The sequence below is a fragment of the Schistocerca gregaria genome, chromosome 1, assembly GCF_023897955.1.
Source record: "Schistocerca gregaria isolate iqSchGreg1 chromosome 1, iqSchGreg1.2, whole genome shotgun sequence".
Lineage (NCBI taxonomy): Eukaryota > Metazoa > Arthropoda > Insecta > Orthoptera > Acrididae > Schistocerca > Schistocerca gregaria.
Genome location: NC_064920.1, coordinates 412,816,508 through 412,833,904, shown reverse-complemented (window position 1 = coordinate 412,833,904; position 17,397 = coordinate 412,816,508). Strand labels below are relative to the sequence as shown.

The following is a 17,397-nucleotide window of genomic DNA, read 5'->3' as shown; positions in this document are numbered from 1 at the left end:
TGTTAAGAAGTATTTATAGAAGATATTTTTCTGGGGAATTATATGAAAAGGAAACATTTATTCAAGAAAACTATGAAATTATGAGATAAAATGGCTGGCCCTGATACATACATTTAAATGTGCATATACTATCCTAGCTTTTGGTACTAATAGTTTCCTTCTTCAGCAAGAAGAGAGAGGTAGATCTGGAATGATTAAAAAGGAAGGGGGAAGATAATTCAAACTCCATGTTTAGAGGGACCTGCCTGTTGTAAGAATGAGGGGAGACAAAGATGTCTCATCTTGTGTCCAAGTGATCTATTCTTCCTTTTTAACCTTCTCGAACCTATCCCCCTCTTCCTTCTGATGGAGGAACTATTAGTTCCAAAAGATAGGATTAAAAATTATATGCATTCACAGCTATATGTGTTTTACCATCTGAAAAAATAAACATATTTACTGTGTTCTGATAATGTGTTAATTATTGCGATTCATGGGTCATGTTCAAAACATTTTTTTGTTATTTTTGATAGAGGGAATATTATAATTTTCTTTTGTAATTCATTTCATCATTACTTGAAATACATCTCATCAGACTGCTTTGTAGTAAGTAAATAAAACCAAGAAATGTCAATTCAATAACTTTCACTGATATGCTACAGATAAATAATGTGACATAGCCCTTCCCTCACCCTAAATAGTACATTTGGAAAGTGAAAGGCACACAGCATTTTTAAACTTTTGATTTCCTTACTTTGAAAGTGAGGAAGAAGAAACCGATTTTAGGGGATAAAGAGGGACAAAGCAGAATCAGGTCCCTCATCTTGAATTTATGATGGAAGCATGTGGGGAAAATGAGCATATTATGAAGATTAGATAAAAATTTGTTTCATGACCACACATCAACAGGAACAAAGCAGAATGAGAGTAGATGGAAATTAACAACAAAATTACTGCATATAGGAGACATCTCGTACATGGTTGGTAATTCATTGCTAATTTCCATTATATCCTGTCTTACTGTACCTCTATAATCCATGATTATTAACTTACCTGTCTTTTATTAAGGTGCAAGAATCTGAAATGCTACAAGTCTTTCACTTTTTGTGAATGATTGTTTACTCAACAATTGTCACTGGTAGATATACATTATATACTATCCTATAGAGCAGAATTTTGTATGAGACATATTAATAAGTGAAGTTTTTTTATAATATCATAAATAAGATAAATATATTTACCTTCTCATGGAGAATCAGTCTCCTAGTGGAGGTACAGCGCTGTCCAGCAGTGCCTACACACGCAAATACCACAGAACGGACAACCATTTCCAGATCAGCATCTGCATCTACAATAATAGCATTGTTTCCTCCAAGTTCTAGTAGATGTTTACCAAACCTTTCTTGCACCTGCAATGCAACCTAAAAATCAAATCAATCAATAATCAGTTTTTTAATTAGATAACAAATATTATTCAAATAAAAAATTACAATAGCTAAAACTATCCCCAACATTACTAATAAAATATGTCTCCCTGTCTCTGGTGACCACTGTTCTACACACAAAGCAATTAATGAATGATTCTGGGTGCAGTGTTAAATTTTAATGTTCTGTGTGTTCTTTTGTGGATCTACTGACTTCCCTGGCAGTGCTGCTATGATATTGAAGGGTTGGGATTCTTCAACAAAACATTAAAGTGAGTCATGGAGTAAACCCGATTTTGCATAAAATGGATGAAATATTATCAAAACCAATGACTATAGATTTTTGCACCTTACTTTCTTTCCTCCTACTGCTCCTATTTCTTCAACATCCTAGCTGAACATGTAGCATTGGCCACAGCATTGTAGCTCGACGGGAGTATGGGTTTCATCAGCTGGAGTGAGCAAAGGAAAAACAGAGATAGAGAGCAAGAGAAAGAATTGGGGAAGGGTGTTTGATAAACTGGAGAGAGAATCAGTGAGTGCACAGGATAAGAATGTGGCACCAGTAAGCTCATTCTGACCTCAGGCTTAGGAAACTGTGCACAGGGCGTAATGATGTGATTTGGGATGGAGAGATAGAATAGAGAAAAAGGGAGCCTATGAGAGAGAGGTGAGAGTACAGAATGAAGGTTGAGGCCAGGAGGGTTACAGAAACATAGGATACACTGCAGGAAGAGTTCCCATCAGAACAATTCAGAAAAGCTGCTGTCGGTAGGAGGGATGCAGATGGCACAGGCTGTGTAGCAATCATTAAAATGAAGAATAATACGTTGGGCAGTATTCTAGGTTCCTACATTAGCAACAGGATGGTCCAGCCATTTCTTGGCCACAATTTGTCAGTGGCCATTCATGAAGAGAGACAGGTTGTTGGTTGTCATGCCCACATAGAACAAACCACAGTGGTTGCAGCTTAGCTTGTAGATCATATGACAGTGTGACAGGTAGCCCTGTCTATGATGGGATAGATGATGCTTGCGACTGGACTAGAGTACGTGGTGGTGGTAGGATGTTTGGGACAGGCCTTGTAACTAGTGCTATTACAGGGATATGAGCCATGAGACAAAGGTTTGGGAGCAGGGGTTGTATAGAGATGGACGAGGAGATTGTATAGGTTGTCTTTTCCAGAAGAAGGCCTTCTGGCTGGTAGCTAATGTGTTTAGTAGTCTTTTTGTTGTGTCTGTCTGCAGCTCACCATCTCCACTATATGGTAAGTGGCAAACTATTCTTTCCACAATATTGCCATTTTGATACGAATGAAGAGGTTGACAATCCTGGATGACAATGGGTGATGTGGGCAGCACTCCTTTGCATCTGGTTCCTTAGGTGCTCAGAGTATTGGGGGTATGGCACAGAAACCAGGACCAAGTTTGGGGGCAGTGCTTGTCTGTGAAGGTCTTTGTACGTCGTATCAGTCGCAGAGACCAAGGATATTGTAGGTTTGGCAGCTTCACAGCAAACAGTTGTATCTATGACATGTGAACTCTGAGCATGGTATTTGGCTGCCTGAGGAACTACCAATACCACAGTACAACTGGCCATAGAGGAGGCGAAAGCCAATCCTCTTTAGACAGCTGCCTTACGCAGATCACAGTCAGCTGCACCAAGCCAACATCTGCTTGCTGCCATTGCCACTGTCACTGGTTTCTGAGTATGGCATCATTCTAGTCTGTTGGACACTGCTGAATTTGTCGTCTTGACCTGCTGCATTGCTGTGGGAATATGACTTCATCAGCAATCAGGAGCCACAGATTAATTCCTGTGAAAGATGCTGACTTTCTGGGACTTCAGGTGCCAGTCCCTTCTTGTTCATTTACATTCTTGTGGAGCACATATTTTTTTGGTCGTCTTACATGGGGATCCAGAAATTTAAATTGTTTTAATGTTCAGTGACCATTGAAGACTGTAACTGTAAAAGTCTTTATTTATTACTTCAGAATACAGTGATAGTGGTGAGGCATTAGTCTCATGTGTGCAAGACTGCCACAGTACCAGTGACCATAAACATTACACTTGGAGGACAGTAGCTATAAATAGATAGCTGATTGTTAAATGTCATTCTACGATGGCAAACTGCATTTGCTACAAACAAATACAAGCATAGTGTCATTGTGTTCTTCAGGATAGCAAAACAGCTGGCTGGATTTCATTCACTAGTTCTTTTAACAGTTCTGCCCCTTCCTCTGTTGAGTGGGTCAAACTCCAACAGCTCTCTGGGAGCAAGATCCATTCTCCAATTTCTGGCCTGACACTAGCAGATGATGTCATAGTGGATCCTATTTCTATCTCCAACACCTTGGGCCGCCGTTTCACGGAAATTTTGAGCTCTTCCCACTGTTACCTTCTTCCATTGGAAACAAGTGGAGGAGGCTCAATCAATACCCTTCTCCTCTCAGAATTGTGAGCGCTACAATGTCGCCTTTACTATGAGGAAGTTTGACAACACTCTCAGTTCATCCTGATCCTGCACACAGTCCACATTCAGATACTGCAGCTCCTTTCTCTTGTGTGCAAACACTTTTTGCTTAATGCGTACAACCGCATCTGCGCAGAGGGCACATTTTCCGGACACTGGTATGAAGCCACCGTCATACCCATACCTAAGCCTGATAAGGACAAACACCTTCCTTCTAGCTACCATCCTATCTCTCTCACCAGCTGTGTTTGCCAGGAGATGGAACCTATGATTCATGCTCGGCTGATATGGTGGCTCGAATCTCGCAATTTACTAATCATTGCTCAGTGTGGATTTTGAGCACACCGTTCTGCAGGTGACCAACTCATCACTTTGGCCACCCATGTGAAAGTTTTTCTGTGGAAATCCCAGACTGTGGCTGTGTTTTTCGATTTGGAGGAGGCCTACGACACCCGCTGGGGAGCTGGTATCCTTTGTACTCTTTACACCTGGGGCTTCTGTGGCCACCTGCCCCATTCCCTTGAGGAATTCTTAAAAGATTGAGTTTTCAAGGTGTGTGTGGCTACTGCCTTGTCAGACACCTTCATCCAGGAAAATGGTGTGCCTCAGAGTTCTGCCCTGAGCGTCATCCTCTTTGCTATCACCATTCACCCTATAATAGTGTGTCTTCAGCCAGGCATCTCCAGCTCCCTTTTCATTGATGATTTTGCCATCTGTTGCGGTTCTCCGTGGACCTGTCTCATTGAGCGGCGTCTTAGCGAAGTCTCGATTGTCTTCACTCGTGGAGCATCGACAATGGCTTCCATTCTTCCACTGACAAAACCATCTGTATGAATTTTGGATGGTGCAATTGGTTTCTCCCACCATCTTTACATCTTGGGTGTGTTGCTCTTCCACTGAAACTACAATATTTCTGGGGCTCATGGTCAATAGGAAACTTTCTTGGTTCTCCCATGTCCCTCAATGTCCAACGTGTCCTCAATGTTCTGCAGTACAGATCACACCACCCTCCTCAGTTTGTACTGGGCTCTTGTCTGTTCGAAGGTAGACTATGGGTACTTTGTTTATGCATCTTATGACGTTTCATCATTATCCACCATTGTTGCATCCAGTTGGCCCGTGGCACGTTTACAATAGCCCGGTTGAGAGTTTGTATGCCAAAGCTGCTGAACTACCACTGTCCTACTTCTGTGACTTTCTCGTCAGCAGGTATGCATGCTGTTTATCCACCATGCGTGGCCATCCATTCTGTGCCTCCTTCTTCAATGACTCCTTTGATCACCAGTATGGGGCGTGTCCCTCTTCTTTGTTACATCCTGGAGTCTACTTTTGGCACTTGCTCCGGTGGCTTAACTTCACACTACCTGCATCTTTCCTGGTGAGTGTGAATCCTTTACCACTTTGGCTTCATGCAGTGGCCCGTGTTCACCTTTGCCTTTGTTCGCATCCTAAGAACACTACTCCAGCCTCACTCTATTACTTTCAGTTTCATGACCTTCACATGGAACATTGCGATAGTACATTTGTGTATCCTGATGGCTCTTGGACTAACTGCGATGTCAGGTGTGCTTTCGTCATTGGCGCCTACTTTTTCCGGTTTGGCTTCTGGCACACTGCTCCGTATTTACAGCTAAGGTCCTTACCATGTATCAGGCCACGGTGTACATCAAGCGACACCATCTTGTCAATTGTGTCCTCTGCTCAGACTCACTCAGCGCCCTTCAAAGTCTGTGTATGCTGCACATCACCCATCCATTAGTGCAATAGGTCCAGGAAAACGGCAGCCGCTCATTCTTGGTGGAGCCACTGTGATGTTTATGTGGGTTCCTGGTCATGTCGGCCTGCCAGGAAACGAGGCTGCTGATGCTGTTGCCAAGGCTGCAGTCCTTGTACTTCAGCCCACTAGTTCCTATATTCCCTCCAATGATCTCTGGTTTGCCACCTGTCAGGAGTAGGTGTCCCTTTGGCATCGCCGTTGGTCCTCCCTTCATGGGATTAAGCCTCTCCCAGAGTCTTGGGCGACCTCCTTATGGCCCTTCCACCAGGAGGAGGTCATTTTAACTAAGTTACGTATAGGGCACTGCAGTTTTAGCCATCGCCATTTGTTAAGTGCCACTCTTTGACCACTTTGCGCACATTGCACTCAAGTTTTAACTGTCCGCTATTTCCTGATGGCATGCCGATTTGTTTAACCATTTACATTCCCGCTTGGGTCCCCATCTGAGTTATTGGCCTTTTTAGTGAACAATGCATGAGCTGTCAACTGCATTTTACTTTTTATCCGTTGTAGCAATATGGTGAAGGCCAATTAATTTTTATTTCTGGACTTCCGTTTCTCCATGGTGTATTTTAAACCTCTTTCTCCATGTCCCTGTTTTTAGATGTATTCTCTTATGTCGAATGGGATTGACAATTCATAATTTTTTAACACCCCTCTGTCTTTGTGTTCTGTGGTTTTGACTTGGGTACATATGTTTTTGCACCCTAAAACAAAACAAACAAACATTTCATGAACACCATCTATATGGTGTTCATGTAGTATCAGAAGTTCCCTTTTGCCATGAGGTTTAGGGCACTCTTTCTGCTGATGCTATTCCACAGGTGTTCATCCTATACCTTATGCCATCTTGGAATCCATACAGAGCAAACTTAATGGGCTTACTGAACAGTATTCCACCAGGTCCTTGGTCATCTCCCATTGTATGGTTCATAAACTACATGGATCTCCTCATATCTGTGACAACTTCAAGTCCACTGTGAACTTTCAGAAAAAAAAATTGGTGAACAAAAAATCTAAATCTATTGTCTCCCTTGTTGAATATGTCTTCTACAATGTTTATAAAGTTTTCTTATTAGCACAAAATAAATTTCTCACTGCCACACTTAGAATAATATGCTCTTACCTTATGACCCACATGTGTGCTGCCTGTAAATGACACCAGTGGCAGTCTAGTATCTCTTGCAATAGCTTCTCCAATATCACTTCCACCAGAGCACAAAGAACAGATGGCACCAGGTAGATTATTTCTTTCTAATACTGATGCTAAGATCTTTGTGGTAGCAACAGACACAAGAGGTGTAGTTGGAGCCCCTTTCCACAGTAAAGCATTTCCACATACCTGAAACATTTTATGGATATAAATAAAATTTGTTCCAATATTTGAAAACTGATATTTATTTGTGGGCCAGTTGCACGTTTTAATCAATTAAACTGATACTATATCAAAACACTCAACTGAACAGAAAGTTATTGGAAGTTCATTTATGTGCCAAGTTATTTGCAATTAAAATATACAATAAAAATGTCATCTTTGGAGAAGCAGAACTCAAATGAAACTGCTTAGTATTAATGCTGCAATAAGACTAACATTTACATTCCAATGCTTAACCCTTCAGAAATGCTGATGCTTTCTCTATATTAATTAAAGTCAGGTCACTAAATATTAGTTGGCCAAGTCACACAATTCCATCATAAAAACAAACACATTAAATTAAGAAGAAGGTGGAAGAAATGGTAACTTTGTGCCAGATCTGCAACCAACAATAATACTAAAATATTAAAATAATGCAAAAGTTGTTCATCACCAGGCTAGAAATCAGCATTTGCAGCTGATGATAGGCTGCAAAAATAGCTGATAAGTGAGAAAATATGAAAATAAATGTAGAAGGGAAAAATGGAAGTGAGAGGCAAGAAAAAGAATAAAACACTATAAAAAATGAAAAGTAGTCACAATTGTCAATGTTGTTACAAAATACTGTATGACAGAAACAGAAAAAAGAAAGAAAAAATGTGGCAGTGGTTGCAATAGGAAACCAACAGTGGTGAGTCTGTTGGGGAAAATTTAAGCGTATACCTACTTAGCAGAGAAATGGGAAACGGAGGTGGAATATTTGTTGCTGTTAGATAAGACACTCGAACCCACCGAGATAAAAGTTGAAGCTGCATGTGAGATAGCTGGCAAGAATAAGTATCAAGGGTGAGCAAAATATTATAACAGGATCCTTCTGTCAACCACCAGATTCTCCTCCTGATGTAACCAAAAACTTTAGAGAAAACCTCATTTCATTTTTACTTAAATTTCCTAATGATCCTGTAAGTATTGGAGGAGACTTTAAATCACGTAACAATCAACTGGGATGATTATAGTTTTGTTTGTGGTGGATGTGACAAGACATCCTGTGAAATGCTACTAAATACCTTCTTTGAAAATTACCAGGAACTGCCTGGAACAGACAGTTCAGAAACCCACCCATGATGTAAATATATTAGATCTAATGGCAACAGAAAAACCTGACCTCTTTGAGAAAGTCGACATCAAAAACAGTATTGGTGACCAGAGGCAGTTATAGTAAAAATTAATACCAAAAATACAAAGGCAACTAAAACAAACAGAAAGACATATACAACCTCTGACAATAAAGTTCGGTGAATAGTCCTGTAACATTAATGTAGATGAACTATGAATTACAGTTACTTAACTGTCCTTGGAAATAGTCGCCCCCCCCCCAATAACTATGCACCACTGAGCTCTGGGAACATCTCCTGGAAAGTTTGCGCAAAGTCTTCCTTTGGGGTGGTGTTCAAATGTCATGTTGTTCAAACGCCGTGTCACGTTTTGTTGGATGTCAGGAATATTGTCAAATCTCTTCTCTTTTTAAAGAGAGTTTGAGTTGAGGGAATAGGAAGAAGTCTAGAGGATTGAGACCCAGCAAGTACAGTGGATGTTCAAGTTGCACCATCCTCTTTTGTGCCAGGAACTTTTTAACAATGTTGACTGAGTGTGGGTGTGCGTTGTTGTGAACAAAAACTCAGGAACCTTGTGCTTATTGGAGTCGTATCCTGTGTTGACGTTGCATGAAACAGGTCAAAATTTCAGTGTACCATGCAGCATTCAGCGTCGTTCCCTCAGGTATAAATTCTTTGTGGATAATGCGTTGACTATTGAAAAAGGTGATTAGCATTTTCTTGATGTGTGATTTTTCAGCTCTGACCTTTTTCCAATGAGATGATGCTGGAGAACGCCATTCCATGCTTTACTGTTTCATTCCAGGGTCGTACCGGAGACACCAGGATCCATCCTCAGTGACAACATGACAAAATGCTGTGAAGCCTCTAAACATGCTGCTCTTGATCATCAGTCAAGTGATGTGGCACAAGACGATAACATGTTTTCCTCTTCCCTATCTCCTGGGTAAGGATTTGTCGCATGGATTTGTGGTTCATCTGCAGTTCATCTGCTATCGCATGCACAGTTAATCGACAGTCGTTCACGATTAATGTCCTTGCTTTCTCAATGTTTTCAACACTGACGGTGGTTGCCAGTCGTCCGCAATGGGGATTGTCAAAAACACTTTCCCGGCCTCCTCAAAAATGGGCAAACCATTTGTACACACACTTCATGGACAGTGTTTGATACCCATAAACACATACCAGCATTGCACACATTTCTTTCGGTGTCTTTCCAAGCTTAAAACAAAACTTTAAATTGGCCCTTTTCTCGCTCACTGCCCTGTTCTCAGTTCAGAACCAGTGCACTAAACAAGCACTTCGTCCAACAGATCTAACTCAGAACATATACGATGCTCAACTGAACTATGGTGGGGGCAGGTTGTCAACACTGGCTGCTATACAGGTGCAGAGGTGTGAGTCGCCAGTGTTGCCCGATCAACTGTTCTGACTTCATTCACCGAACTTTATTGTCAGAGGTTGTATGTTCAGCAAAATAGGTAGAGAAACATGTGTCTCATAACTCAGCATATTAGTATGCCTCATGTTTAAAAGAATAGTTAACTACGCACTGGACAGATATGTACCCAAAAGAACAGTGCAAAATGAGAGATCCGCCATGGTATGCAGTGACTGTAAAGAAACTTCTAAAGAAACAGTGACTACTGTATAAGGCCATAGATAGAGAGATGCAGAATGAAACAATTTGGCAGTGAAGAGAGCAATGCATGAAGCCTTCAGTGAGTACCATTGCAGAATACTACCAAATGACCTTTCACAAAAACGCAAAGAAATTCTGGCCATATGTAAAAGCTGTTAGTGGTAACCGAAGTTAGTCTCCAGTCATTCATGGATGAGATTGGAACTGAAGTTATGAGTAGGGAAGCAAAAGCAGAAATACTTAACTGTATTTTCAAATGTTCCTTCACAAAGGAAAATCCAGGAATATTGCCCCAACTTAACTTCTGTACAACTGAAAAGATAAATGAAATAGATACTCGTGTCAGTGGCACTGAGAAATAGCTGAAATTGTTAAAATTGAACAAAGCCCCAGGGCCTGATGAATCCATATCAGATTCTATACCCTATTCGCAGCTGAGTTAGCCCCCTCTTCTAACTATAATCTATCATAGAACTCATTAACAAAAAACCGTGCCTACTAGCTGGAAGAATGCACAGCTCCCACTCTTCTAGAAGAAGGATAAGAATAGTGAGCCACAAAATCACCATACAAAATCCTTGACAGCCATTTGTTGTAGAATCTTAGAACATGCTCCGAGCTCAATCATAATGAGGTATCTCAAACATAATGACCTCCTCAATGCAAACCAGAATGGATTTCAAAAAGATAGATCTTGTGAACCCCAACATGATATTCTGAAAGCCATTGATCAAGCTATAGATGAAGTATTTCTCAATTTACAAAAGCATAGTTATAAAGGGGATCAGATGAGATATGTAACTGGACTGAGGATTTCTTGGCAGGGAGGATGCAGCACATTATTTTAGATGAGTAGTCATCGACGGATCTAGAAATAACTTTGGGTGTACCCCATGGGAGTGTGTTAGATCCCTTGCTGTTGAAGCTGTATATTAATGATCTTGCAGACAATATCAAAAGTAAACTAGACTTTTTGTGGATGCAGTTATCTACAGTGAAATCAGTCCGAACAAATCAGTACAAATATTCAGTCAGATCTTGATAAGATATCAAAGTGGTGCAATGATTTGCAGCCTGCTTTAAATGTTGTAAAATGTAAAAATTATGCGCTTCACAAAAAGAAGAGCTGGCCAAAGTGGCCTTGCGGTTCTAGGCACTGCAGTCTGTAGCCGAGCGACTGCTACGGTCGCAGGTTCGAATACTGCCTCGGGCATGGATGTGTGTGATGTCCTTAGGTTAGTTAGGTTTAATTAGTTCTAAGTTTTAGGCAACTGATGACCTCAGAAGTTAAGACACCTAGTGCTCAGAGCCATTTGAACCATTTTGAACAAAAAGAAAATAAAATTTCCTGTGGAAATAATATTAATGACCCACAGTTGGAAACTGCAAACTCATACAAGTACTTGGGTGTAACAGTAGGGATGTAAAGTGAAATGATCACATAGGCTGAGTTGTGGATAAAGCGGGTAGCAGGCTTTGGCTTATTGATAGAATACTAGAGAAATGCTATCAGTCTACAAAGGAGATTGCTTACAAATCACTCGTGTGACCCATCCTAAAATATTGCTCAAGTGTGTGTGATCCATACCAACTAGGACTGCCAAGGATATACTGGACATATACAGAAAAGGGCAGCACAATGATCACAGGTTTAGTTTGATCTGCAGGAGAGTGTTGAAAGAACCGAACTGGCAGTCTCTTGAAAATAGATGGATATTCCCCCAAGAAAGTGTACCATATAAAGTATCAAGACCTGGTTATAAATGATGTCTCTAGGAAAATACTACAATGCCCAACTTATCACTCTCTAATGGGGAAAAGTCCCAATCAAAGAGGTACAGTGGGATGCATTCTCTCTCTCTCTCTCTCTCTCTCTCTCTCTCTCTCTCTCTCTCTCTCTGTGTGTGTGTGTGTGTGTGTGTGTGTGTGTGTGTGTGTGTGTGTGTGTGGTTGTGTCTGGAGGGGGGGGGGGGGGGGGGGTATAATGACATACATTTAGGTGGGAGACCCATAAGGCAAACTTGTGGCTGAGATCTGTTTCTGCTTCATTGGAAGAAAGTGAAGGCCACACCAATTTACAAGAAGGGTAGGAAAGGTGATCCAAAAAACTATTGTCCAGTGCCTTTGACATCCATATGTCCATCTGTTGCAGAATCTTACAACATATTCTGAGCTCAAACATAATAGAGTATTTTAAATAGAATGGCATTCTCCGTGCCATCAATCATGGATAAGCTAAACCATAGTCGTGCAACACCCAACTAGTCTTGTTTTCATGTGAAATGCTGAAATCCATGGACTAAGGATGTCAGGTAAAAGCCCTAGTCCTTGGCTTCTGAAAAACATTTGACTCAATGCCACACCAACTATTATTAATGAAAGAATGATCATAAGGGACACAAAATGAAATATGTGGTTGAATGAGGAATTCTTGGTAATACACTCCTGGAAATGGAAAAAAGAACACATTGACACCGGTGTGTCAGACCCACCATACTTGCTCCAGACACTGCAAGAGGGCTGTACAAGCAATGATCACACGCATGGCGCAGCAGACACACCAGGAACCGCGGTGTTGGCCGTCGAATGGCGCTAGCTGCGCAGCATTTGTGCACCGCCGCCATCAGTGTCAGCCAGTTTGCCGTGGCATACGGAGCTCCATCGCAGTCTTTAATACTGGTAGCATGCCACGACAGCGTGGATGTGAACCGTATGTGCAGCTGACGGACTTTGAGCGAGGGCGTATAGTGGGCATGCGGGAGGCCGGGTGGATGTACTGCCGAATTGCTCAACACGTGGGGCGTGAGGTCTCCACAGTACATCGATGTTGTCGCCAGTGGTCAGCGGAAGGTGCACGTGCCCATCGACCTGGGACCGGACCGCAGCGACGCACGGATGCACGCCAAGACCGTAGGATCCTACGCAGTGCCGTAGGGGACCGCACCGCCACTTCCCAGCAAATTAGGGACACTGTTGCTCCTGGGGTATCGGCGAGGACCATTCGCAACCATCTCCATGAAGCTGGGCTACGGTCCCGCACACCGTTAGGCCCTCTTCCGCTCACGCCCCAACATCGTGCAGCCCGCCTCCAGTGGTGTCGCGACAGGCGTGAACGGAGGGACGAATGGATACGTGTCGTCTTCAGCGATGAGAGTCGCTTCTGCCTTGGTGCCAATGATGGTCGTATGCGTGTTTGGCGCCATGCAGATGAGCGCCACAATCAGGACTGCATACGACCGAGGCACACAGGGCCAACACCCGGCATCATGGTGTGGGGAACGATCTCCTACACTGGCCGTACACCTCTGGTGATCGTCGAGGGGACACTGAATAGTGCACGGTACATCCAAACCGTCATCGAACCCATCGTTCTACCATTCCTAGACCGGCAAGGGAACTTGCTGTTCCAACAGGGCAATGCACGTCTGCATGTATCCCGTGCCACCCAACGTGCTCTAGAAGGTGTAAGTCAACTACCCTGGTCAGCAAGATCTCCAGATCTGTCCCCCATTGAGCATGTTTGGGACTGGATGAAGCGTCGTCTCACGCGGTCTGCATGTCCAGCACGAACGCTGGTCCAAATGAGGCGCCAGGTGGAAATGGCATGGCAAGCCGTTCCACAGGACTACATCCAGCATCTCTATGATCATCTCCATGGGAGAATAGCAGCCTGCATTGCTGCGAAAGGTGGATGTACACTGTACTAGTGCCGACATTGTGCATGCTCTGTTGCCTGTGTCTATGTGCCTGTGGTTCTGTCAGTGTGATCATGTGATGTATCTGACCCCAGGAATGTGTCAATAAAGTTTCCCCTTCCTGGGACAATGAATTCACGGTGTTCTTATTTCAATTTCCAGGAGTGTAGTATTATACATGGGTAACTTTTGCTTCATTTGATAAAATTTTTTAAGTGCAAAGTACAGAAGTACAACTGCTTAGTGTACTCTATAGCACTGTAGCGCAACTGCGTCAAGCGTTATTGTCTGGCGCAACACATGAATATTTGGGTGTATTCCAGCCACTTGCAACTAATGTATAGTGATGGCTCTTTTTGATATTGCAGAGTGAATGAAGGGCATCATTTATGCCATGTACACAGCAATTTGGGTTGGCCTGTATGTGTCCTTACTGTATGCAAACAATGTAATGCAATTTATGCATGCTAACACATGGCTTCCATAGACAAGATTAGATAATAAGATATTTAATATGCAATAAGAAAGGATTTGTTATTTTGTTATGTATTTTAAATGTTTTTAAGTAATGTTATGTTGTTAAGTAATGCAATGTTTGCTCATCTATCTGGTTTTTGCCAATTGACAGTTTTATTATAACTTATTTATGTTTTAATATGGTGATGTGCTTTTACACCAGTTTGCACTGATTGTTGAGTTGTATAACAAGTTCAACCTGTAAAATGAAAGGATTTGTTATTTTTATGATGTACCTTAAAAACTTTTTGAAAATGTATTCATTTCCATGTGGTGTTCACCAATCAGCCGTGTTTTAAGTTTAAATATTGGATGTGCTGTTGCACTAGTTGTGCAATAGATTCAATTTGTAAAAAAGAAACAATTTTTGCTCACCGCAGTGCAGTATGTAGAACCATGTAAATCTGTTGTAAATGATGTATCATTTCAATATTAGTTGTATTATTATGCTAGTAGCAATATTGATGTAATCTGGAAAAATGAAATTTTTGCTCATTAGAGCTTGGTCATTTGCAGGTATTCTTTTATCTTTGAGCATAATGCTGCATGTTGCGGCTTTAGGTTATTATAATCAATATGACTCTTTTCTTCTCTGTTAGAAGACTGAATATGAACCAATGAATTATCATGGTGATGATCTGCTTAACAGACAGCCTTCTTGTAAATTGGTAGGTTAATTAACTTAATTTTGGAGTGGGGCTGCATCACTTTTTGAATTTGAGTTTTAGTACAGACACGTAATTTTTTAGTGACTGGACACATTTTCGCATGAGTGTAGCTCATGCAACTGCAGTGTCTTCTGAGGGTGACGTTATGTAATGATGTAACACACAGCAGTTTGGTGCAATTCAACACTTAGAAGGATTTTTAAATCTATATTAAGTTAATAAAAGGAAAAAGAATGTGCTGTTTAGTCGGTTAACATTTTATCTTCGACATGTGCCACTGTCAGTGACCTCTAGAATTTTACCTGGTAACGACTGGTGTCTCTGCACACCAGTTCTCTAATTTCCATCATATGTGGTGTAATTTGCTGTTGTTAAGTTGGCTGTCCTCCTCCATGAACCATGGACCTTGTCATTGGTGAGCAGGCTTGCGTGTCTCAGTGATACAGATGGCCGTACTGTAGGTGCAACCACAATGGAGGGGTATCTGTTGAGAGGCCAGACAAACGTGTGGTTCCTGAAGAGGGGTAGAAGCCTTTTCAGTAGCTGCAGGGGCAACAGTCTGGATGATTGACTGATCTGGCCTTGTAACACTAACCAAAACGGCCTTGCTGTTGTGGTACTGCGAACAGCTGAAAGCAAGGGGAAACTACAGCCGTAATTTTTCCTGAGGGCATGCAACTTTACTGTATGGTTAAATGATGATGGAGTCTTTTTGGGTAAAATATTCCGGAGGTAAAATAGTCCCCCATTCGGATCTCTGTGTGCGGACTACTCAGGAGGACGGTGTTATCAGGAGAAAGAAACCTGTTGTCCTACAGATCGGAGCGTGGATGTCAGATCCCTTAATTGGGCAGGCAGGTTAGAAAATTTAAAACGGGAAATGGGTAGGTTAATGTTAGATATAGTGGGAATTAGTGCAGTTTGGTGGTAGGAGGAGCAAGACTTCTGGTTAGGTGAATACAGGGTTATAAATACATAATCAAATAGGGGTAATGCAGAAGTAGGTCTAACGATGAATAGGAAAATAGGAATGCGGGTAGGCTACTATGAACAGTATAGTGAATGCATTATTGTGGCCAAGATAGATAAAAAAAACCACGCCTACCACAGTAGTACAAGTTTATATGCCAACTAGCTCCACAGATGACAAAGAGATTGATGAAATGTGTGATGAGTTAAAAGTAATTATTCAGATACTGAAGGGAGACAAAAATGGAACTTGATAGTAGGAAAAGGAAGAGAAGGAAACATAGTAGGTAAATATGGAGTGGGAGTAGGGAATGAAAGGGGAAGCCACCTGGTAGAATTTTGCACTGAGCATAGCCTATCATAGCTAGTACTTGGTTCAAGAATCATAAAAGAAGGTTGTATGCATGGAAGAAGCCTGGAGATACTGGAAGGTCTCAGATATATTTTATAATGGTAAGACAGAGATTCAGCAACCAGGTTTTAAATTGTAAGGCATATCCAGGGGCAGATGTAGACTCTGACCACAATTTTTTTGCTATGAAATGTAGATTAAAACTGAAGAAACTGCAAAAAGGTGGGAATTTAAGGAGATGGGACCTGGATAAACTGAAAGAACCAGAGGTTGTACAGAGTTTCAGGGAGAGCATAACGGAACAATTGACAGGAATGGGGGAAAGAAATACAGTAGAAGACGAATGGGTAACTCTGAGGAATGAAGTAGTGAAGGCAGCAGAGGATCAAGTAGATAAAAAGACAAGAGCTAATAGAAATCCTTGGGTAACAGAAGAGATACTGAATTTAATTGGTGAAAGGAGAAAATACAAAAATGCAGTAAATGAAGCTGGCAAAAAGGAATACAAACATCTCAAAAATGAGATCGACAGGAAGTGCAAAATGGCTAAGCAGGGATGGCTAGAGGACAAATGTAAGGATGTAGAGGTGCATATCACTAGGGGTAAGATAGATACTACCTATAGGAAAATTAAAGAGACCTTTGGAGAAAAGAGAACCACTTGCATAAATATCAAGAGCTCAGATGGAAAAACAGTTCTAAGCCAAGAAGGGAAAGCAGAAAGTTGGAAGGAGTATATAGAGGGTCTATAAAAGTGCAATGTTCTTGAGGACACTATTACAGAAATGGAAGAGAATGTAGAGGAAGATGAAATAGGAGATATGATACTGCGTGAAGAGTTTGACAGAACACTATAAGACCTAAGTCGAAACAACACCCCGGGAGTAGACAACATTCCATTAGAACTACTAGCCTTGGGAGAGCCAGGCCTAACAAAACTCTACCATCTAGTGAGCAAGATGTATGAGACAGGCGAAATAACCTCAGACTTCAAGAAGAATATAATAATTCCAATCCCAAGGAAAGCTTGTGTTGACAGATGTGAAAATTATCGAACTATCAGTATAATAAGCAACAGCTGCAAAATACTAACATGAATTCTTTACAGACGAATGGAAAAACTGGTAGAAGTCGACCTCAGGGAAGATCAGTTTGGATTCTGTAGAATCCGTGAGGCAATACTGACCCTATGACATATCTTAGAAAATAGATTAAGGAAAGGCAAACCTAGATTTCTAGTATTTGTAGACTTAGAGAAAGCTTTTGACAATGTTGATTGGAATAGTCTCTTACAAATTCTAAAGATGGCAGGAGAAAATACAGGGAGCGAAAGGCTTATTACAATTTGTACAGAAACCAGATGGTAGTTATAAGAGTCGAGGGGCACAAAAAGGAAGCAGTTGTTGGGAAGGGAGAGAGAAAGGGTTGTAGCC

At 41.5% G+C, this 17,397-nt stretch overlaps 1 protein-coding gene across 1 annotated transcript in view; it reads right to left on the bottom strand.

The window, feature by feature from the left end:
* Nucleotides 1-17,397, bottom strand: part of LOC126350022 (alpha-aminoadipic semialdehyde dehydrogenase-like) — a 59,399-nt gene that overhangs the window by 17,498 nt on the left and 24,504 nt on the right. Inside the window, exons 4-5 of the mRNA XM_050002479.1 lie at nt 6,780-6,995; nt 1,221-1,400 (exon numbers count right to left, since the gene is read on the bottom strand). Of these exons, the coding sequence (XP_049858436.1) occupies nt 1,221-1,400; nt 6,780-6,995 (396 nt within the window). The remainder of the gene's footprint in view (nt 1-1,220; nt 1,401-6,779; nt 6,996-17,397) is intronic.